Below are 23,432 nucleotides of genomic sequence, written 5' to 3'. Positions count from 1 at the left end.
TGTGTGTATATATATATGTGTATATATATATATAGATATAGATATACTGTAGATATAGATACTAGAGCCAGACTAAAAAAATATGTATCTTTGTCTCTTTTTTTGGTTTCTGAATCACAATTACTTATGACTTCCTGAAGTGATAATCTATATTACAGTATACTGTATATTGCTGTCCTAAACAAATTTAGCTCACATTCAAAGAATACATTCTGTTGTATCTATACAAATATTTTAAAATAAAAACTTCTCACTGCTTCTCTGCTGATGATGTTCCTCCAGATGCAGATGTTTGGTGCTGAGTGAGACGACAGTGCACAGCTCCCTGTGCTGGATGTCTGTGACAGATCCATGGGTCAGAAGGACCATGTGGAGGCAGAAGATGGCCGTATCCTCCACCTGGGGCTGGATTTGGAATATCTCCATGTAGCCGGGGCTGACCGGCAGGTTAGCATTAAGAAATGTTTAGGAGCCTGTCATTTGTCTCCTTCTTCGCTGTTAAACGACTGGTCACTTAGGCACACATTTCATTCCATTGCCACCATAAAATTATAAAATATACGGGTGTGTAAAAATACGGGCTGTTAAACAATCACAGGCTTTGATCTGAATAATCCCAGGATATCTGTGTATTAATCACAGTGAATCTTGATTAATTACAATTAATCAAGATTCACTGTGATTAATACAGTTAATTCAGTTAATGAAAATAACGTGTGTACTTAAATGAGTTAATTTTCTTATTTAAGTTAACACACTCATTATTACAACCCTGGTAGAAATTATCCTTGCATATTATGCATAGCTATAATAAATCATTTTATTTATTACATTTAATAAATGTTTTAATTACTGTAAAAAATGCTTATTTATGCTGGGAACATTAAAATTGGTGTTGACAACTGTTGGCAAAAGATTATACAAAACATTTAGATTTGTGTCATCTGCACTGGGTGATATTCTGTTGCAGTGCCTGTTATAACTGTATGTTGTCTTGTGTCACACTCACAGACTGGCGACACTGACGGACCCCCTGCTATGGAGGAGCAGGGGGAAAACGCTAGCGACAACATTCCTTCTCTACCAACTGTAGTGGAAGAAAACACTGGACCTGAGGCCAGTTGTGAGCAGCTACAGTCGTCCAGCTCCATCCTCACTGCAGATGGAGCAGAGGGAGTGTCCACTCACTGTAAAAATTCCCACCAGCCTCTCCTTCGAACCCAGTGTGTGGACTTGGGCACAGAGGGGCCTCCTGAGCTTCCAGATGAACTCTCATCAGAGCCTCAGCACGGTTCTCCTTCTCACTCTCCACCTATCTCTCCATGTAAGAACCTACCTGTGCATCCACCCAGCCCATCCAAAGCAGAGGTGGGTGGGAAGGAGTACCAGGCAAAGTTAGAGTTTGCCCTGAAGCTGGGCTACTCAGAGGAGACAGTAAGACTGGTGCTGTCCAAGCTGGGCCCCGACACACTGATTAACGACATACTGGGAGAGTTGGTCAAACTAGGCACCAAGTCAGACAGTGAGCAGCCACTCGGGTCTTTGGCCTCTTCTTCCTCCTCCTCCTCTTCTTCTTCTTCTTCATCCACATGTGGTTGCACTGATGCACTGGATGGTCAAAGGTCAGATTCACCCTATCCTTCTGACGCTCTGTGTGACCAGGACAATCTGCGGCCAGTGGTGGTGGACGGAAGCAATGTCGCCATGAGGTCAGTTTATAAGGAACAACGGCTGCAGTTAGACAACCACAAATGGAGATGTTAGAGCTGGTTTGGGTTGTCTTCTGTTAATGGTATCTCCTGCATAAAACCTAACAAGGCCTCTGCTGGTTTGACTGTGACAATAACAGTTAAGTTGTGGATTTGATTTTTTTCTGTACATCTCTGCTGCTCACATCCATCCCATTTTGTGACAAACTGACTGTAAATAAAATCAGAACTGCTACTCAGGATGCAAGGAAAAAAAAACTTAAGCCACGGCAGCTCCTGTTTCACTAAGAGTAAAAGTTCTTGTTAATGAACTTTTGTGCAGGAAAATAAACCTTTTTTAAACCATATTCATAAGTGCATTTTAAGAAGTTGTAAACTTAAGGAGGCCTTGATAAAGGAGAGTCTTTAGTAAAATCATTAATTTATATATTTTTTGTCCGTACACTTTTTCTTGTACAGCCATGGCAACAAGGAAGTGTTTTCCTGCCAGGGCATCCAGTTAGCTGTGGACTGGTTTCTTGAACGTGGCCATAACGACATCACAGTGTTTGTGCCTGCGTGGAGGAAAGAACAATCCAGGCCTGATGCTCCAATAACAGGTGAGAAGCGGAGACAGTTTGGTACATATAGATACCATAGCACTGAAATCATGTCCAACATTGGCATCCACCTCCTCCTCAACAGATCAGGAGATCCTGAGGCGTCTGGAGAAGGAAAAGATCCTGGTGTTCACCCCGTCACGGCGAGTCCAAGGTCGTCGTGTGGTCTGTTATGATGATCGCTTCATTGTGAAGCTGGCCTATGAGTCAGATGGCATCATCGTCTCCAATGACAACTACAGAGACCTGGCTAATGAAAAGCCTGAGTGGAAGAAGTTTATCGACGAGCGACTGCTCATGTACTCATATGTCAACGACAAGTGCGTGAGAAAGCTTCAGGTTTAGTTTTACCAGTGTGATTTCATCATGGTCTCTGGGTTAAATATATATTTATTTATATGACAAACAACTACTGTTAAATAAACTAAATCGAGAGTTACTCATGACTTAAGGTCATAGTGATGTTATGTATCTGTATCTTTTAGATTTATGCCTCCAGACGACCCTCTCGGCCGACATGGCCCCAGCCTGGACAATTTCCTGAGAAAAAGGCCTGTAATGCCTGAGCAGAAGAAACAGCCGTGTCCCTACGGTGAGACAGATGATTCACTCTCACTACACAGACACGGTGTCATTTTCAAAGATTACAGTTGACATCTCCTGCGTGCAAGTGAAATGAAATTGTTGCATATTCTTGTGGAATCTTACACTGGTAAAAGTAAGATTTTAAACAATCAATTCATCCCACGCATTTACAGAAAAACTATGTATGTCAACCTTGACAAAACCAGGAACAACTCCTTGATTGGAGTGCAGCAATAACTTCATGCATTGATTCTTTAAACTGTCATTTAAACTGTAGCTACAACGTTTGTATCTCAGTTGTGTAGTAACACTCGTGACTTCTTGTTTTAGGAAAAAAGTGCACTTATGGCCACAAGTGTAAATACTACCACCCAGAGAGAGGGGCTCAGCCCCAGCGGGCTGTTGCCGACGAGCTGCGAGCCAGTGCAAAGACCAACAACACCACCCCAAAGAACCAGGCAGACAGTGGTCTGGTGAAGAGCCACAGTGTGCCAGCAGGAAGCATTGAGGCCAAAAAGGGTGCCCCGAAAAGACAGTCGGATCCCAGCATCCGAGCCATGTCCTACGGAGATGCTGAAGAGAAGCTCTTAGCTAAAGGGAGGATGGAGAGTCAAAAGAGTGGTTTTTGCAGCGGGAGCAGCACTTCGAGCATCAGCAGCAATAACAGCGGGAGTACAACCATGTCTTCTGCCCCCGGAGGCCCCCCTGCTGGACTCAACCTCTCCCAGGACCAGCAGTCTCGGGCAGGCACCCCACATAGTCTTCTTTCAGCCCCCAGTCATGACCTTTACCCTCATTGTGAGTCCCCAGACCTGAGTTATTACTCAGTGACACGTGCCTACTCTGGCCTGAGCCTTTCCTCCAGACGAAGCCCAGACTGCCGTTTCCCCAGCGATGCAGACCTACGTCTAGGCTCCATGGGCTCAGCAGGTTCAGAATGTGGCAGTGAAAGCAGCACAAGTTGTGGCAGCAGCTGCGATTCCTACAGTGAGAGGCCGTGTCCAGGCTGCCCCCCCGAGGCTTTACTAGAAGATAACATCCATTTTGTTACTCCACACAGCCGACTGTACCCCCATCATGAACTTTGTTCTGTGCACCCCGCTGATTATTCAAACATCCCACTCAGCCACACGGCTAATCCCAGTGTTCACAATTACCATGCAGGTTTGACACGCAGACAGAGTTGTGCTCATGATCAGCCACCATCTGAGCTCCCCCCAAAACGCCCTCTCTACCCGTTACCCCCTCATCTCCAACACCCACCGCTGGTGGCTCGCTCTAGCTGCCCCGGTGACTACCACTCTGTGACCCACACCAACCCTCACCCCCCTGGCTCTCCCTTGGGCCGCTGCCTGGCTCCGACACGAGCAGAGAGTGTGTCAGACTCGCACCTGTATGAACACCACTCGACCTCACACCATCAACACCGTCCTAAAGCCCTCCCCAGCTGGGACACGTACTATCGACAGGCTCCACTGACACCATCTAGATACGATTATCAGAGTCTGCCAGACACTCGCCAGTCATCCTGGCATCCTCCCCCCTGGACACAGGAGGGCTACGCTCACCACCACTCCTCCCACCACCCGTCCCCCACACATTACCTTAACCATCCACCTCCTCCTCCAGCTCACTCTTCTCATCCATCTAGCAGCCCTCTTCCCACTTTCTCATCTGAAAATACCCACCTCGTAATGCCCTCCCATGCCCCCCCACCCTATGTAATGCAGCATTCTGACTCCCCTGCACACAGTTGCTATAGCGACGCCAGGGAGAAAGTGTACGTTAACCTGTGTAACATTTTCCCCTCAGAGTTGGTGAGCAGAGTGATGTCCAGAAGCCCCCACATTACTGACCCTCAGCAGCTGGCAGCTGCCATCTTGGCAGAGAAGGCCCATGTAGGCTACTGAAGAAAGAATGAAGGATCAAAAAACAAAATTTACCATTGCATCTATCATCTTTTTTAGGAAGGAAGAAACAGATTGACCACTTCTGTGTGCAGTTGTGAAAAACCACCAACTTCCTCTGGTGGTAATCAGCACTTCTCATGTGTCCAAATCTCATTCAAAGCCTATCCTCGAAGAAATTTTAACATTTTGTAATTTAGGACGCATAGAGAGAGGAAATGAAAGTTGAGGTTGAGAGTTCTCACATGAGTCAAACATGACAAATAGATATGAATTATTGGGAAATTGCTGAACACTAGTGTTTGTGTGCTGTACCTTTCAGACCCAAATCAGGCTTTGCTTGAACTCCAACACATCACCACTAACTAATATCCTTCTTGACACCCCTGCCATCTTCCTCTCTGCCCCACTTCCTTTCTGCTTTTTTACTTCTTACTGGTTTGATTAGCGAGCATAACTTTTAAGTTTTTCTTGTGTACATTTCCATCCAATTTGGAGGACAGTAGGCATTATAGCACAGAAGACAACAAGTGCATTGTGTGTTTAATGCGTGTATGTCAGTAAGTTTCCAGCTTATTATGGTTAAAGTTTGTGATTTTTTTAATTATTATTTTTTTGCAGCCAGTTCCTGACCAGATTAAATGTCATGTTTTAATGTTTCAAACGGCTGTTTAACCCAGGCCTCTATATATTATTTATGCGGGTGTATGGGTTGTTGTGTGGCTGCTGTGTGTGTTTTTCCCATCAACGATGGTTGTCTTATTGGAGATTACATCAATATTTTTGGTCAGAGTTGTAGCTGCAGAGATGGGTGACCCTGTCGTGTGTACCTTAGTTTTAGTAAGGGACATCTCTCTCTCTCTTTCTATCTTTCTTTCTCTCTCTCTCTCTTTTTATCTTTCTTTCTCTCTCTCTCTCTTTCTATCTTTCTTTCTCTCTCTCTCTCTCTCTCTCTCTTTCTATCTTTCTTTCTCTCTCTCTCTCTCCGGTCTTTTATTTTGGCTGGTCTTTTATTTTGGGTCAGCTCTGGTTTCTGCCACGGACAGAGCCCATGTTGACGCCATTACTTGTACCTACTGTATATAAATATATTTAATGGCTCCCCCTGCTGTGCTTTTGGGCGAACAGCATCTGCTCTTGTCTGTAGCAGAAGCCGGCTAAATCCATATCAGACGGAGCAAAACCTTGTTTGATACAAATTGTATCATGAACTAAGTCGCTGATATTATATACAGTACATGGACTTGTTGATCAAGCGCTCTTGGTGTATTCCTACCTAACACGATGAGGAGCATTGGCAAAAAAATGGGAATAGCTTTGACAAAATGCTTTAAATGATCTTTTGAAACAAAAAGGAGTTGTTGGCCCACTGTGTTTAGATGCTGCAACTTCATCATGTGCACTCTTGGGTTTAAAGCTGGCTTGATCTACAACAAAAGTCTAATGTCAGTAACTGACATACCACATTTATTTAAAAAACAAAAATACATTTCTAGTTTTTTTAACTTGCATGTTTTGAGGTCAGATTCATATTTCAAGTGATAATTCAACATTTTTGTGTTTTTTTCCGACCAGCACAGTTTACCTGTACTGTCACTTAAAAATGTTATACTGCCTTTTTTGCATAATTCATCCCACATACATTATTTATTCTTATTCATCTAATACTCTTATGAAGGAGTTTATACTTTAGTGATAAAACTGCATATATAAAGTTAATGGACTGACCCTTTCTTTTTGTCAGTCCATTATTCCATGGTTGCCGTATAAAAATTCTTTGAGCCCTGTCCAACAAATAATATAAAAACTGAGAAATGACAAGTTGGGCTCACATGTACGTTTATCGCTGGCTAGCCACTGAAACCCCATTTGTTCTCTTTCCTGTCCAACGTGTCACATTGTACGAATCGTAAATATGTGTACAATAATATGTTGATGTGAGAGAACCTAAGTGTTTAGTGAAGAAGCGCCTTCTCTCTGGCCTCCTGGCACCGTGTGTCAGCATGGCACCCGAGCGTGGGCCCAAAGTAATGCCTCTTCATGGCATTGTGCTTATGACACATCCAATTCTCTGAACTATGTTCAGCCAGTTCTTATGCATGTTTTATTTATTTTTTTGCATCCCTTTGTGCCGTTTGTGTATTGACCAGCATTTCTAAACAGAACACAATAATAATATTTAGTTAGGTGTAAATGTACATAAAAGTGGCCTGTTAATTGCGGGTTGTTGTTTGAGTAGTGCAATCAGTGTTATTGTCAGTAAGCCCACAATTTATGGTCAAGTGGAAATACTGACTATTTTTCTTTAGAACTTTACATGTACTCCAAAGTTTTTGAAAGCATGATTTTAAATGTCTTCAAATTTGAACTATATTTGCTTTCACATTTGTGAATACCAAGAGAAGTTGACTGTTGTTATTAGATATAAATTAAGTTTGTGCTCTCTACTATGTGATTGTATGTATGGGTATATAAGCAGGCCACTATATCATCTGTACAGTGACAGATCTCTGTAAGGAATGATGTTTACCTTTTGTAATAGCGTCACTGATGATTGTAACCCTCTCAGCTGAAACGGTAAATGTAAATTAAGTCATTAAAGAGACATTGTAGTCTAAACAAACATTCTGTTGTCAGGGTGATCATCCTAAATATGCATAATACTGTCTCCTATAGATTAACATTATTTCATGTTTATGATATGCTTAAGTATACCTAAAATGCAATTTAATTAGGTTATGTCAAAAAGGTAACACGTTTTATTGTGTATGTCTAAAGGTTTTTTTCCTGTTGCCCTAGCCCCTCTGGTTTTCTTCTTCACCAATTATTTGGGTAATCCAATATGGCCGCCCTGTAGAATAGACTTATTTGAATTGAATGCATTTCTTAGTTAATTTAAAACAATTTTCATAAACGATTAAAACAAACGATTTTATTCATCTCTACTATTTAAACAAAATAGTTTCATCCAAATCTAAAACAGTCTATCCTAATACTTACCTTGTTTATAGACTGGATAAATGGTACGACCGCAGTTACGTCACATTGCAGAAGGTAGACAAACATCTGCTTTTTGGAGAGAGTCGGATCTTAGGGACGGACCAATGGAATGAGTCGATTCTTTTAGCTCGAAAGTGTATCCTCAAATTGTTGGGCTCTTACTAAAATTCCTTAATTTTATTTTTTTCCTCTTAATTCCTTAATTTTACCTACCGCTGTACGTACTTCCGCGACACTCTCGCGTGTGACTGTATGTTTGCTCTGGGATATTAAGACTCCAACTTCATGGTTCTCTGGCGAGTTACTGACTGGAATTGTATTAAATATAATTGATATAACATCCTGACTGTTATAATATATTTTCATATTATATGTCGTGATAACTGCTACTACTCTTTAAGTTGAGTGGGAAGTGTTTACTTGTGATCACAATAAACATTTGCGCTCCAGAACACTTTTTTTATATTAATGATGTCAATTGAAAAAAGTAGAAAAAAATGCAATAAATGGCAAAAGTCGGTATTCACTCTTGCAAAAAAAAAAAAATAAAAAAATCGAAAGTCGGAATTGGCCGAAGAATTGCTATTGGTGCACCTCTGGGTCCTACATTACAACTTTAAATTTACATTTACATTACTTTTTTTTTTATCATTCATCCCAGTTGTACCTCTTTTCAGTCGCTTCCTCGTCTTCCGGCTCCCAGTCCTTTTTTCCCCATCCCCTTTCCACTTCGTTTACTACTAATAGCTGTGTCTGAAAGGCGTTTCTTTCGTCCGGCGGTTCAGACTAGTGGTCTGTGGGGGACACGCGCATACACACGTTTTCTGCGGCACACATTCCTGGACTGACGCCCGACCATGACGGACCGGACGGAAACAGACGGTAAACTTAACCCGCTGCAGAGCGCGGGCTGGCTTTCACAGCTGTTTTTATGGTGAGTCATTATAAAATTACTGTCACGAGATACTTGGGGGACGACATTCTTTATTTTCTGTCCTAAGTTTTTATAGGTCAGAAGGGGCGGGGATTAAAGATTAAATAACAGTAACTGTAAAACTCAAATCTCTACATTCTAAACAGACCGTTGGTCCAATAGCTGATGGGAACTGAACGCAACTGTTGGTATTCACCACAACTTCTGCTTTATACGGTTCTTTCTTTACGTTGTTTTTAGTTTTGACTAAACAAATATACTTACCTGAATGGTGTGGGATGGAAGTGTATCCAATGTAAGCACTCGCAGTTACACAAATGTGTTCTCTGCATAAAAAGAAACAAGAAAAGAAAAATAAAATAGAAAGAAAAAGAAAATAGGTTCTTTCTAGGAATTCCTGATATACACCTTTAGAATTTAGTAACAACATAACTTTAGAAAACCTAAGTACATTTATAAAAAAACATATGAAATTTTCTGTACACATTTGTCTTCAGAAGTTCAGTGTTAAATGGGATTTTAACTGTTACTGTTTCCCCCCCAGTTGTAACTGACAAGTTATCCAAAGTGACTAACCAGTCGGGGAGGTTATGTGATTATGTGGTTCCACCTTGGGAATTGAGCACAGGACTTTTTGAAACAACAACACTGTTAGTGCTGACAGCCTTAAAGTTGCATGAATGTCTGCTTTAGTTAGAACTGTTGTTTCATGATTTGATCTCTAAAGATACATTTTATTTACAAGTATTGGTGGAATCTTGGGGTTTATTGTGGGCATGACTTCCCTGATGTCTGTTTCAGCTGGTTAAGCCCTCTGCTGCGGCTGGGCTACAAACAAAAGCTTGAGGAAAGTGACATGTACAGCCTTCTTTCAGAATTTCGTTGTGATGTTCTTGGCGAGGAACTTCAGAGGTACTGTTTCACAGTGATACATTTACATAACAGTACCATGTAGGTGTGTTTGTCATTATTATTTATATACATATACAGCATTCCTGTTACTTTCTAAGTTTACATTTATTTATTTATACATATTTTTATATTGTACTTGTATTGTTGTGAGGATTATTATTGTGGTAGCCTGTTGTTCTCTTCTCCAGATTTTGGGGTCATGAAGTGAGAAGAGTGAAGGAACTCTGGAAGCCCCAACTCAGCAGAGTTCTTCTCAGGTGCTATGGGAAGTCGTATGCGGTGGCTGGTGTGTTTGCATTTTCACTGGTATGTAATTGTTTATAAAATATTTGTTTTAAGATTTAATCTTTGTTGTTGTATTCATAATCAGTCACATCTGTTTAATTTGTCGTCCTCTTTTTAAGGAGGTCATTAAAGTCATCCAACCACTTCTACTGGGCAAAATAATACAATTTTTTGAGAATTATGACCCCGACAACCTGGTCAGTCTGTACTGGGTTTACGGTTACGCTGCTGCCATGTCCTTGTCCACTTTTGGACTAACTCTCCTCCAACACCTCTACTACTATCATGTCCAAAGAACAGGCATGAAGATGAGAGTGGCCATGTGTCACATGATCTACAGGAAGGTGAGTTCAGATTTAGCAGAGCTCATGTTTTTCAGTAGTTTTTTTCCTCACTTGACAAGTGACTTTTTTCCCACCAGGCTCTTCGCCTCAGTAGTTATTCAATGGGACAAACGGACACTGGACAAATTGTCAACCTTCTTGCAAATGATGTTAATCGCTTCGATGAGGTAAAATATGTTTGTGAGTTACTGAGTCATCACTTGGAAACAAAATTATCTTTTATTCATCTTAAAAACAATCCTCCTCTCCAAAAAGTTTAACTTTAGTCTACTTTTTTTAATTAAAAAAAGAACACTTGGTCAAAAAACAACAGAAATGCCACATTGGTATTCAACCCACATTTGCAATAGAATTTGCATCACATTAAAAAAAATGTTGTGAGTTTAAATTAGACTTAAAGCTCTAATGCATGGAGTCAGCTAATACTAATAAATAGAAACAATGTTGCAATTTGTTGTTGTTACCACTACATGGCAAAACTATTAAGTAATATGCTTATTCCTTAAAAAGACAGATTGGTTGTCATGATTGTGGTTATTTTATTTTTATTCTTCCTGTTTTGTTATCTTTCTGCAGATTACAATCAATCTTCACTATCTTTGGCTGGCACCTCTACAAGCTGTAGTGATCATTGTTTTTCTTTGGCATGAGATCGGCCTTTCATGTCTGGCAGGGGTTGCAGTTGTGGCACTCATGTTGCCTGTGCAGACTTGGTTTGGAAAACTCTTTGGTATCTTCAGGTAAGGAGCAAGTCATTGAAGCTTGTGCCAGAAACAATTGAATATTATTAATTATTTCACATGTACCTTTACTTTGTCCTGACAGTATTTAAATACACTGTGTGAATGTCAGTGATATTTTAAACACTGTATGTATGTATATATATATATATATATATAAATATATATATATATATAGTTACTGCTGAGTACCTCTTCTGGGATCCACTGCATTGTTTTTATGTCTTTCATAGGAGTAAAACAGCTCATCTCACCGATCATCGAATTCGTGTCATAAATGAAGTGGTGTCTGGCATAAGGATCATTAAAATGTATGCCTGGGAGAAACCGTTCTTTGCACTGGTTACTGAAGTCAGAAGGTGAGAATAACTATGCTTTTCAGCTGTTGACTAGAAGTGTGGAGGACAGACACACTCAAGGGGGCAGATATGTAACGTTAACCACGTGTACAAATCAATTTAGTTTGGGGTTAAGTTTAGGCTGCTGGATTTTTGAAAAATCAAACACAATTATTTTGGTCAAAATTGAAATCATGATTATTTAAAATGATTACTCATTGACTTTGGAAATTCATAGAATTTATTGCACACATAATGAACAGCAAATGTGAGATCTCCTTATTCAGGGGTGCTGTGTAGCTCATGAGCAATAAAATAAAAAATAAATTGTAATCCATGTATAAATAATAATTTAAATAAGTAAAAGGTATAAGGTTGTAATGACTAATAATGAAACATTGGACCAAATTTGACTTTTTAAAAAAAGTACTCCAGAGTGGCCTCAAATGCATTAGGTTAATTGTACAGCCGTAGGTTAAGCTGCTGTATGTTGTATATCTGTGCCTTTCAGTGGAAGACAAAGCGTGTTTAACTGCATTTGAAGCAACCATCTTTAAATGGTACCTGCATTCAAGTCATCCTTCAGTCTCAGAGTACAGTGTTCCCTCTCTATCGCGGTTCTCCTTTCGCTCCCTCAGTACATTGCAGATTTTCTTTATTCCAAACTCGCAAGAGTTTTCGCTCTATCGTGGTATTTTATGGTAAATATTTTTCCAATTCAAGGCGATCTCGGTCATTCTCCACCCTGGTTCCCACCTGGTGGAACAAACTACCAGCTGCCACAAGAGCAGGGTTCTCTCTCTCTTCTTTCAAGAAGCACATTTCTCTTCAAAGAACATCTCCTATCCTAACAAATTCACTAACATCTAACATGCACCTCTTCTTACTCTATGACCTACTATGACTAGTATAACTGTAGTTTTCTATTTATTATTTATTACTATTTATGTTTTTGTATTTTGTATGTTTACTGTAGCTTGATTGATGACTGACTGACTCAAATTGTGAGTTGCTTTGGATAAAACGTCTGCTAAATGTAACGTAATGTAATGTAATGTAATGTACAGTATGTCTTATATTTTCATTCTACAACTCTAATGTGCATATAATTGTGTGGGAAAGGGTAATACAGTCTAGGGAGGGTTGATAACAGTGTGAGGGAGGTTCGTAAATGGTCATAAAAACTGTCTCGCCTCTCCTTCACGGATTTTCCCTTTTCACAGTGGGTCTTGGAATGCAACCACAGTGATAAGAGACCACTGTATACTTATCTCTTCATTCTACCTATTTTTCCAGGAAAGAAATTCATCAGATATTGAAGAGCTCTTATCTGCGTGGACTCAACTTGGCCTCCTTCTTTGCTAGCAGCAAGATCATTGTCTTCTTTACCTTTGCCCTCTACTCTCTCCTTGGCAACACCATTACTGCCAGCACTGTGTTTGTCACTGTGTCGCTCTACGGCACAATAAAAATCACTGTCACTCTTTTCTTCCCATTGGCTGTGGAGAAAATTTCAGAGACGATTGTCAGCATTCAGAGGATTGAGGTAATGAAAGTAGTTTATTAACCAGAGCGTCTGTTCATAGTTCTCTCAAGGTTTATAGTTGACACATCTTCACAGAAACAGAATGTGTTTTATAAACTCTGTGAAACATTCATCGACCCACATGACGTAATACGTGACCTAAAACAATGGTTTACTAGTTACTAACAACAACATTATAATGGCACTAAGAAGCATTTTAAAGATTATTTTGAAAAATGTCAAATCTAACAGTTTATTTATTTATAAATTCTCAGATGTAAAAATCATAAACTAGTTTGTCTTTTTACTTTTTTACCATTTCTAGTCAAGCAGTATGTAGTAGGCATATTGTAAGAAATGTCCAATAGATCAGAAAAACAGCAAAACACTTGTTTTCTCCCAGAATTTCCTTCTGCTGGACGAAATTGAAAGAAAGATCTCTGTGCTGCCTCCGGCTGAAAAGAATCAAAGCTCCATTGAGATAAAGGGGATGACCTGCTACTGGGACAAGGTTAACATCTTAAAAATTGGTTTTCCAATGACCCTATACTTGGATTAAACTAAACTGCAATTATTTCTTTATTGTGTGTGTGTTTTGTTTCGGTTCGTTTGTCTGTTTGTTTGTTTCTTGTCAGACATTAGACGCTTACTCGCTCTGTGATGTCTCCTTCTCTGTGAGATCCAACCAACTTCTAACTGTTATTGGGTCAGTCGGGTCTGGAAAGGTTAGTTCATCAGGAAAATCCTGTTATAGTTTCACTTGCCTTAAACTCAATGGACACACATTTACAAATAAAGTGAGCACCAGTATGTTGGTTCTAATGTTTGATGTCTCCCATCCTGTTTTTTTGCTAGCAGTTAAAACAACTAGCAAGAATAAAAAATTAACTAAATAAAAACAGGGACAATAACAAACTAACCATCAAGGATAATGTGTTTATTTTACAACTTAATAATGAACTTTAATTTTTTCCACTAGTCATCCCTGCTGAGTGCCATCCTTGGAGAACTTCCACATGACACAGGTACACTGCAGGTCAGAGGTCAGTTGGCCTATGCCTCCCAGCAGCCCTGGGTGTTTCCTGGAACCATACGCAGTAACATTTTATTTGGAAGAGATCTAAACCCACGGAAGTACGAGGCGGTCATCAGAGCCTGTGCTTTAAAGAGTGTGAGACTGCCTAAACATTACATTTTGTTTCATTAACTAAGTCTTCAGTCATCAGTTAACGATCTTCCTGTTCTATTTTATGCACCTGATGATTTCAGGACCTGGAGCTGCTTCCAGATGGAGACATGACACTAATAGGAGACAGAGGAGCAACTCTAAGTGGGGGGCAGAAAGCTCGGGTCAACCTGGCAAGGTATGGAGGCCAACAGACTAATGTTGACAGTTACAAATATAAGGACAGAAAGCATCTAGATGAGTCTATTATGAGATGGTAGTTAATTTAATTAAGAGAGTTTGTTTTGTGAACTCTTTTCCCTGTGTTTTTGTTTTTTTGTGTCTTTTGTCAGGGCTGTGTATCAGGATGCAGACGTGTACCTCCTGGATGATCCCTTAAGTTCTGTAGATCCTGAGGTTGGAAAACATATTTTTGAACAGTGAGTAACTAAAACAAAAATCACATAATTAACATAATATAATTATATTGTACATATTTGTAGTACACGGAGAACGAAAGAGCATTCACAAGTCTTTGTTTTCTGATCAGGTGTATCTGTGGCCTACTGAAAAACAAGTCTTGTATCCTGGTCACCCACCAGCTCCAACATCTTAGAGCAAATGACCAGACTCTGGTCCTGAAGGAGGTTTGTGCTTCAAATATACAATACTGTTGCAAAACAAATGTAAAATTTTCATTTTTGCACCTAAGGTTTTGTTAAGTAATGATAAAGTGAATGAACAGGGGAGAAAGTTACAGACTCTAGAGCAGACCTGGGAAAACGAAGACCTGTGGGCCAGATACCAATACTGAACCCTCCTGTCACATTTTGAACCTCATTTTGGCCTGTGACCAAGAAACTTTGTCTGCCCCTGCTCTAGAATATGACCAAACTTCTCTTTGGTTGTTTTTTGTTTGACCATGTACATTTTTGTGTCTCCCCCAGGGTCAAATTATGGCCCAGGGCCTATACAGAGATGTGCACTCCTCTGCTCTGGACACTGTCTCCTTGACCAAGAGTGATGAGGAACACAAGAGATTGTCTCAATCAACTGACTCAGACCGAACATCTTTACTGAGTCACAGGTCGCACAATTCACACTGTTCTCACAGTGGCGTCCTGTCTCCGGAGAGCAGCTGCCCACAACAGCGGGCTGTGAGAACACACACACACACACACACGATTGATTTTTCTATTGTTTTTTTTTTCATTTCAACCCTTAGTTAAAAAAAAAACGCTTTGTACAGAATAATGACAAAATTATGAACGTTATCAAAATGGGATCAGACACGACGTTGTAACATCTTTGCAGGTGGACTTTGTCTGTGCTGCAGGAGAGGAGACCCGTGTGGATGGTGATGTCAGCAGCCGTATCTATCTCAAATACTTCACTGCTGACACAAACATCCTGTTCCTGATGTTCATAGTCCTGCTCAGTATCATAGCTGAGGTAAACTCACAGACCTTTTTATGTGCATGCTCATGCATGATGTGGCCTCGGCTTGGAGCATGTTTGTCTGGGTTGGGCCTTTACTGTATCTGTGTTATCTGTATATATATATATGTACACACACACACAGTATATACTGTAAATGCATCCATGTATCCATCCATCCGTCTATATATCTATGTTAGGGTTGTCTAATGATTAATTATATAAATAATTTTAATTAATTGCAGGGAAGCTGTGAATTATTCATGATTAATCACATTTGCAATTCACCTCGATACGAGCTACCACAAGTTTTCCAATCATCTAATCTGTTTACTATTTTTCAAATTGTGGCACAAATGTAACCACGGTCATTCTGCATACTGAACTTCTTTTAACTTGCAGGCTGCATACATCCTGCATGACTGGTGGCTTGTTTACTGGTGAGCATGGAAACACTTCAAGATAATATATGGAGCAATGTTGATATTCACTTAAAATGTCACCTGACAGGACAGGAGGGAATGCTGTCAACAGTACTCGTCCTGCTGTTAGGAATAACACAGAAATGCACCATTCTCACTCAGACCCAGAGCTCAGGTTCTACCTTGGTATTTACTCAGGTAAGACTTGTTTACAGCTACAAAAAAAGTAGCTGTTTGGGCCTGTAGACTCGTTCCTGACGATCAAAAAATGGGTCAGTCATTAAATAACCTCACCACAATCCTGATGTTCTGTGCTCGCAGGTTTGACAGCAGCAGCTGTGGTCTTAGGCTATGCCCGGAGTTTACTGATCTGTCATGGGTTGGTCAGATCATCTCAGAAACTTCACAACAGCATGTTCAAAGCAATCCTCCACACTCCGGTATCATTTTTTGATGCCAATCCTATAGGTAGAGTTGACTTCCTTCTGTTCTCTATCACATTCTTCTATCACAACTCTAATGACTTCACTTTTTACTTCTTAGGAAGAATCCTAAACAGATTTACTAAAGACATTGGCCAGATGGACTCCATGTTACCCATGACTTTTGTGGACTTTTATCAAGTAAGTTTACGTTTACTGTCAGCTTTTAGTCACTAAAGCCAAGCCAGTTGCTCTGAATCAGGGGTCACCAAGCTTTTTGAAACTGAGGGCTACTTCGACTGAACTGAGTAATACGTAATAATATTTAAATTTGTCCATGACAGTTATTTCTACAGAACATTGGGGTGGTCGCTGTCGCAGCCTACATCATCCCTCTCATCCTGATTCCCATCATCCCATTGATGTTTGTCTTTGTCTACTTAAGACGGTTCTACCTCAGAACATCACGGGCTGTAAAACGCCTGGAGTCCACTGGTATGTCGATGCTTCCACTCAAAACGAAATGTTTGTTCTGTTACAAAGAGTGATATGTCTGTGACACATCCTTCCGCAGCTCGGAGTCCAATCTTCTCTCATTTGTCTTCATCTCTACATGGCTTATGGACGATCCGAGTCTTCAAAGCTGAAGACAGGTTACAGCGAGTCTTTGATAACCATCAGGACCTGCACTCAGGTTGACCTTTGTGGTTTCACTTTACTTCTCTGTCCTCCATTAGACAAGATAAAAAATTCATTTGCTTTGTCTGTGGCATCAAAGTTAGTTTACTGGTAAACCTTGAGTGATCTGTTTTCTGCACTGTAACATCTCAGCATTTGATTTGACAAAGTCTTATTCACTGGACATTTCAGAGTAATATCTTAAGAATCTCTCAATTTGATTCAATTCTGATTCTTTAGTTTTCTATTTGATATTGAACTAAATGCTGTATCAAGTAGAAATACACAAATGAGTAATTGGAGTACCATTTAATTTTTTAATAACGATTTATTTTGTTCCATGCCTATATGAACATGTTGTCATGTTATAATTTATTGCAGTTATGAGCAATAAAATACCTGAAAATACAGCATCAGCACAATAATACTATTACTCAATATGGTGTACAAAACTAAAAAAGAAAGAAAAAAGATGACAGCGCTCCCACTGGCCAGGGGTGTTGTTGTGGAAAGTGTTATATAATTTGCTGGTATTTAAAGTTTGTGACCAAGTGAGGAATCGGATCAGAATCAGAATAGCATATAATTGTAATCTATATACCAGTAGTAGAAAACAACCAAAGAACAGCTTATGTATAACAATAACAATATATAAGGCAGACAACCATAAACAGCTCACTTACTGGTTTATAAAGGCACACTGTCATAGTAATAATAAATAATTAAAAATAAACAGCAATTCTAATATAAACTTAACGATCTAAACTACCGACACTGGTCACTGCTGACGACCTGACTGCCATCTAATACTGAAGCAACAACTCTGTAGTTACCCCTCTCCGACAGCAGGTGGCACTATTCTCCACTGAACTTATGCTGCCTTTCAACACGACGGGCTTGAATCGCATCAAGAAGATTGTGAATGATTTTGTGAGGTTTTTTTAACGTATTTTTCTCCCCCATTCTCAGAGGTGTGGTTTCTGTTCCTCATGACCTCCCGCTGGTTTGCTCTTTATCTCGACACCATCTGCTCCATCTTTGTCACTTTTACCTCATTTGGCTGTATTTTTCTCAGGAATGGTGAGAACTGTCCAAACACCAGCACTAGGGTGTCTATAAATAACAGAACAGTCTGTTCATGTAAGAAGTTGATTTATTTATTTGGTCTCTGCAGGTCTGGGGGCTGGAGAGGTGGGACTGGTGCTCACGTATGCTGTGACACTTGTTGGAAACTTCCAATGGACAGTTAGACAAAGTGCAGAGGTGGAGAACATGGTGAGAATGCGATCTCTGAGGACAGTTGGTCACAGAAAGTATAGGTTGACCCTAACTATTCAACGTGCATTCAACAGATGACATCAGTGGAAAGGGTGGTGGAGTACACACAACTCAAGAGTGAGGCATCCTGGGAAACTGAAAAGTGTCCTCCTTCTAATTGGCCAAGCCAAGGAAAAATTACCTTTAACAGAGTAAACCTCTCCTACAACTGCGATAGTCCACGAGTCCTCAAAGACATTAACGTGACCTTCAAGCCCCAGGAGAAGGTTGTGGTTTTTTTTTTGTGATAGAACATTGTTTTTCATTAGAAGCACTGTAATATGAGAATGTTTATCTGTCTTCCTTGTCAGGTTGGTATTGTGGGGAGAACAGGTGCTGGGAAAAGTTCCCTGATCTCAGCCCTCTTTCGCCTCTCGGAGCCTGAAGGAAACATCTACATTGATGAAGTTCTAATCTCTGAGATTGGCCTCCATGACCTGCGCCAGAGGATGTCCATCATTCCGCAAGTAAAGAATGAAAATTCACCTAAATATGCTTCTCATATATAGGTATGCATAGGTTGCTGCTGGGGGATTTTTTTTAAACAGAATTTTATTGCAATCGAAAGTTTTACCAAGAAGTGTTGCATAACCACAGCAAATACTAGAACCACCTTTCATTTTGTATATTATTGTCCTCCTGCGGTCAAAATACCTCTGCCTGGTCTGATCTGTTTTTAAATTATACCTTAGAAATTCTCAATCTATGCCGTGTTACACATTATTATTCATAAAATATTCAAACCAAATACCACAAATATAGATTTAGTTTCAGAAAATATAGTTCAAAATGTCCCCAAGAACAACAAACAGGTTAAATAACCATTGTTAATTATTTGTTTGTTATAGAAACTCTTTGGTCCTCAACTTTGTAGTTAATTCCACCTTTGATTTGCCTTGTTCTTCAGGACCCACTGCTGTTTACAGACACTGTGAGACAAAATCTGGACCCTTTGAACCAACACTCAGATGAGGTTCTGTGGAGAACTCTGGAGGAGGTGAACATTCAGTCATTTACATATAGATATTGTAGACAATATCTGTCCTGAGTGAAAGACCAAAAGCTTCTAATTTTCCAAACACTAAGTGTCCTGTTTTCATTAACTCAATAGTGGAGTCTGGATATATTGGCTTGGTTAAAGATATTTGCTAGTAAATGATTAAAACCTTCAAAATGGGGAAAATTACCCTCAAATTAATAATTTGTTTTTGAATCATGTGATTGTTGTGATTTAGTTGTTACTTCCTCCTTCAACTACCAGACAGGAAGTAGAGTGTATACAGCCAATATTTGAGTAGGATGTTTGAGTGTCAGTGGGGTGACAGCCTGTATATTTTCTAGGTTCAACTGAAGTCTGTGGTGGAGGAACTACCTGCTAAAATGGACACAGTTCTGTCAGAGTCAGGCTCCAACTTCAGTGTGGGTCAGAGACAGCTGGTCTGTCTGGCCAGAGCTCTCCTGAGGAAGAACCGCATCCTGATCATTGACGAGGCCACGGCCAACGTGGACCTCAGGTACAGTAACTTGAAGTATCTGTAAGTCGTGTTTGTCCATCTTTAGATCATTTGCGTTCAATGTTTTCACCAACATCTGTGGAACTGAAGGACAGATGAGCTGATCCAGAGAACCATACGAGACAAATTCAGAGAGTGTACCGTGCTGACCATCGCTCATCGTCTCAACACCATCATAGATAGTGATCGTATCCTGGTGAGTGCTGCTACTCATTAACTGTAGCTGCTTTAGAAGCAGTTTTTCCAGAGGTTGAGAACATAGTGTTTTACGGACATATTGTCTGACATTTACGTTTTCAGTTAAAAAAACAGATCAGCCTATCCCAAAAGGTGATTTATTAATAAGTATTTACTAAATGATGTGCTAACAGTACTACTTACTTTGACTAGAATGAAATACTGCTGCATTATTATTTTTGCATTTACATCTCATATCTAACTAACCGCCTGGAATTTTAATTATTTTTTAATAAACACTGGAGGTGTATAATCTGAAAAAATGTGATATAGATTCTATGGCTGTGGTTACTGATCCAAAACCCCCCCAGTGTTCTAGAAGTAGCTGGTGGCACTCCGTAATAAAAAAAAAAAAACTTTCTGTTATTCTGTAATTCTCACTCTTCTCTCAGGTGCTGGACAATGGTGTTATCCAGGAATATGATCTCCCCTTCACCTTGCTTCAAAACAAAGAGGGCGCTCTTTACAAGCTAGTGCAACAGATGGGTCCAACTGAGGCCGCAGCACTTCTGGAGTCAGCCAGACAGGTGAGGTCAAATGTCACGTGTCTGAATTTCTCTTTAACATAAACATGATTCTATGTGTCTAGACCAAAAAGAAATCAAACTGTTCATTTCTGGTAAGCAAAGCCCTGTCACAGGAAATTCCCTGGCGCACACAACCTTTTTTTTGTTACACAAAGTGGTATCAATTGTCCTGGCCATAAGGTGGAAGACATCCATACAACATCTTCCCCTTAAAACAACAATTTCTGATAAATGTGATCGTATCACCATGTCCAGGTTATCAAGCAATACAAGTAAATAAGCATTTAAAATACAGTTGCAGTGTCTTAGCTGTGCTTTTGTACCCAGTGGTCCTTGGTTCAGACCAGTTGGACACCTGTCATAAATGATGACTGCACGTATCAATGAAACAAATCGACAGATTCTTTCTACATAATGAGAATTTAAGAGGCGTTACACTCTGGGCTATTGTGCCAGTCACAATGAACCAGAGGAACTGTTACTTTAGCTGTATCACATAAACATGCCATGCATCAGTTGCTCAACAGCTATTTCCAGGATTTTTAGGCAAAATGAGATATCCAGCTGACTGGAGAGAAAAACTGACACTAAAAATCATCTGTAGATAAAATGATGTTGTTTTGTTAACCATGAACCTTAGCGAGTGAAGACTTTTGGCCGGCTGTTGCAAGAGTTCATTACTATAATAGTTAACTGACCGATGTTTATTATTTTCTGAAATGTTTTTAAGCAACCAAGGACATCTAGTAAGGACATCATCTCTGTGTGACATGTTAGCTACTTATTTGGCTACCAGCTTAGCTTGTACCTAAGGTGCATGGTGGTTGCAGCCTTATCACTAATCAAGATGCTGTTATTTCTCAGGTGTCGCTGTGCCAATCTAAACAGACCGCACCTCCACCACTGACGTCAGCTGGACAGGACAGTCAGCAGAACAATCATAACCAAAACATGTGGTAGAAACAAATGTTATAAAGTGAGTAAAACTGTTAGGGCTGTGATATCCCAGTCGTTGCCAAACAAAAGACAATACCACGTAATCAGTGTTCGGCGTCAGTCCACGCGTGGGATTTAAAATTTTAATTTTTTAAGTTTTTCTTGCGCTGGCTTTACGGTATAGCTTAGCAAAGTCGTCGATTTGTACCATCATTAAGAACAAGGAAGCAATAAAAATGCCAACGTTGCCAAAAGAGTGACTGTGGTCACCAAGCAAAGATATCAGACATTAGGAGAAGTGGATAAGTTGCTACTGATTTGGATCAATGAAAAGCATTTGGCTGCCAACAGTATTTTGGAGACAATTCGTGACAAAGCGAAGCGAACGTTGGGCAATCAACATCTCAGCACCGGTAAGGATGACGCCTTTCTGTCTTCAGAATAGTGATGTGTCGTTCGCGAGTGATTCGTTCAATATGGCTCGTGACTCTCGAGTCATATGAAAGATTCGTGACTCGTGACTCCCAAGTCATATGAAAAATGTGTTCATATTGAACTTACGAATCACTCACGAATAACTCTGCGAACTAATCACTCATTGCAAACGAATCTTTAACTGCGAACAAATCACTATCTGCGAACTAATCACTCACTGTGAACAAATCACTCAGCGAACTAATCTTTCACTGTGAACTAATCATTCGCTCTGAACTAATATTTCACTATGAACGAATCACTCTCCGCGAACTAATCTTTGACTGTGAACTAATCTCAGATTCGTTCTCTCAGAGTCGTTCAAAAATTCGTTGTCACAGATTTGTTTTCGCAGATTCGTTTCAGCAGAGTCGTTCTCGTAGATTCGTTCAAAGCTTCGTTCTCGCAGATTCGTTTCATTTGTCACGTGACAGAGAGCTCGAGTCTCTTGCTCTCATTCATCTTCACATTGTGGTGTGTTTTTTTTACGTGGTTTTAATTGCTTATTGCATTTTGTGTTCTTTGTAGCCTTTTTCAGCGGAAGCAAACAATATTGCCTTTAGTATTTAGTGTTGGAGAACCGCAGCCTTCTTTACAACGCCCACAATAGGGCTAAAGCGCCACCTGCTGTAAAACGAATGAAATGATTCATCAAGTTAATTTTACTGTTCGAGAGTCAAAGATCCGAATAGTAAAAAAAAGTCTGTCTTCCCATCACTACTTCAGAACGCCCCCTTGTTTTAACTATTTGGATAAGTTTAACCCACAGACAGATTAAATAATGAACCAGAAAGCCTAGGTCCGGTGGTTTGCTGAATAATTATTTAATTTTAAGCGTTTCATTCACAATCAGTCTCCACCATGCCCAAGACATTGACAGTATGGCAGCATTGTACAACACTAGATAACTGAAAAAAGTTAAATGAAAAGTTTACCTTAATTCTTCCACGTTCAACAAATTATAAGCCTTTAACTAGTATCCCTGATGTAAAATTCAACACCTTTGATGTAAACAGCTGATGAAAACATGAAAAACTAAAAATACCACATTACCACCAAACACATTTTGCATCACAATCCAGCAGGTGGCAGGCCAACAGCCATTTTCAGCGCCATGGACAGGATGTCTGTGAAACACATTGGTAGCAGGAAAACAACCAAATGTAAAACGATTACTTAAAAAGTTTAGTCAGTTCAGTTGAAATGTCATGGCTTCAGTCGACCATGATCTTCTTTGGTTGACTACAGCCCTAGTTCAAGTAGATAATGCTCTTTCGGAGTACACATATACTATTTTACATGCCTGCTCGTTAAAAGCAGCACACACCAAATGTTGATCTTGTCTCAGAGGACATGTGTCCTCGGTTGTCTGTTTAACATTTGTCCAATAAAAAGCAAAATTGTTTAAAATCTTCTTTCTTTGTA

General features: G+C 39.9%; 2 protein-coding genes across 5 annotated transcripts in view; both read left to right on the top strand.

Annotated features, from left to right (window-relative positions):
- LOC103389886 (probable ribonuclease ZC3H12C) overlaps positions 1-5,689 on the top strand; it is a 14,504-nt gene extending 8,815 nt beyond the window's left edge. For 2 of the 3 annotated variants that reach the window (XM_025062302.1, XM_025062303.1), the window contains exons 2-7: positions 283-465; positions 1,012-1,709; positions 2,169-2,308; positions 2,394-2,628; positions 2,794-2,900; positions 3,224-5,689. In XM_025062302.1, coding sequence (XP_024918070.1) covers positions 352-465; positions 1,012-1,709; positions 2,169-2,308; positions 2,394-2,628; positions 2,794-2,900; positions 3,224-4,803 — 2,874 coding nt within the window. In that variant the 5' untranslated portion in view covers positions 283-351 and the 3' untranslated portion in view covers positions 4,804-5,689. The remainder of the gene's footprint in view (positions 1-282; positions 466-1,011; positions 1,710-2,168; positions 2,309-2,393; positions 2,629-2,793; positions 2,901-3,223) is intronic. The other variant, XM_008325509.3, reaches the window with a different exon arrangement.
- A 114-nt stretch (positions 5,690-5,803) lies between these two features.
- On the top strand, positions 5,804-23,057 carry LOC103389889 (multidrug resistance-associated protein 4-like). Of its 2 annotated transcripts, XM_008325510.3 has the most exons (31): positions 5,804-8,734; positions 9,536-9,646; positions 9,835-9,952; positions 10,051-10,275; positions 10,353-10,442; positions 10,852-11,015; positions 11,249-11,374; positions 12,650-12,899; positions 13,282-13,389; positions 13,514-13,603; positions 13,858-14,049; positions 14,148-14,242; positions 14,397-14,483; positions 14,594-14,690; positions 14,991-15,200; positions 15,358-15,495; positions 15,883-15,920; positions 15,991-16,100; positions 16,224-16,370; positions 16,446-16,525; positions 16,669-16,819; positions 16,899-17,018; positions 17,972-18,082; positions 18,177-18,277; positions 18,355-18,546; positions 18,631-18,786; positions 19,227-19,316; positions 19,661-19,833; positions 19,924-20,029; positions 20,463-20,597; positions 21,462-23,057. In XM_008325510.3, exons 1-31 carry the CDS (start codon positions 8,658-8,660, stop codon positions 21,555-21,557), a joined length of 3,984 nt encoding a protein of 1,327 aa, XP_008323732.1. In that variant the 5' UTR covers positions 5,804-8,657; the 3' UTR covers positions 21,558-23,057. The 2 variants fall into 2 exon arrangements, 1 of the variants encoding a protein (XP_008323732.1); XR_003051722.1 differs by lacking the exon at positions 21,462-23,057 and having other exon boundaries at positions 19,929-20,029; positions 20,463-20,479.
- The last annotated feature ends 375 nt before the right edge of the window (positions 23,058-23,432 follow it).

This window comes from Cynoglossus semilaevis, chromosome 14, assembly GCF_000523025.1.
Source record: "Cynoglossus semilaevis isolate Cse_v1.0 chromosome 14, Cse_v1.0, whole genome shotgun sequence".
Taxonomy (NCBI): domain Eukaryota; kingdom Metazoa; phylum Chordata; class Actinopteri; order Pleuronectiformes; family Cynoglossidae; genus Cynoglossus; species Cynoglossus semilaevis.
Note: the sequence above shows the minus strand (reverse complement) of the source record. Positions and strands in the feature narration are given on the sequence as shown.

Excerpts from the sequence above, each read along its gene's own strand:
- LOC103389889 (XM_008325510.3), top strand. The coding sequence starts at position 8,658 with ATGACGGACCGGACGGAAACAGACGGTAAACTTAACCCGCTGCAGAGC. Across the intron at positions 16,101-16,223 it reads CTACCTTGGTATTTACTCAG|GTTTGACAGCAGCAGCTGTG; the intron begins GTAAGACTTGTT and ends CTGTGCTCGCAG. Across the intron at positions 19,317-19,660 it reads TGTGGAGAACTCTGGAGGAG|GTTCAACTGAAGTCTGTGGT; the intron begins GTGAACATTCAG and ends TATATTTTCTAG.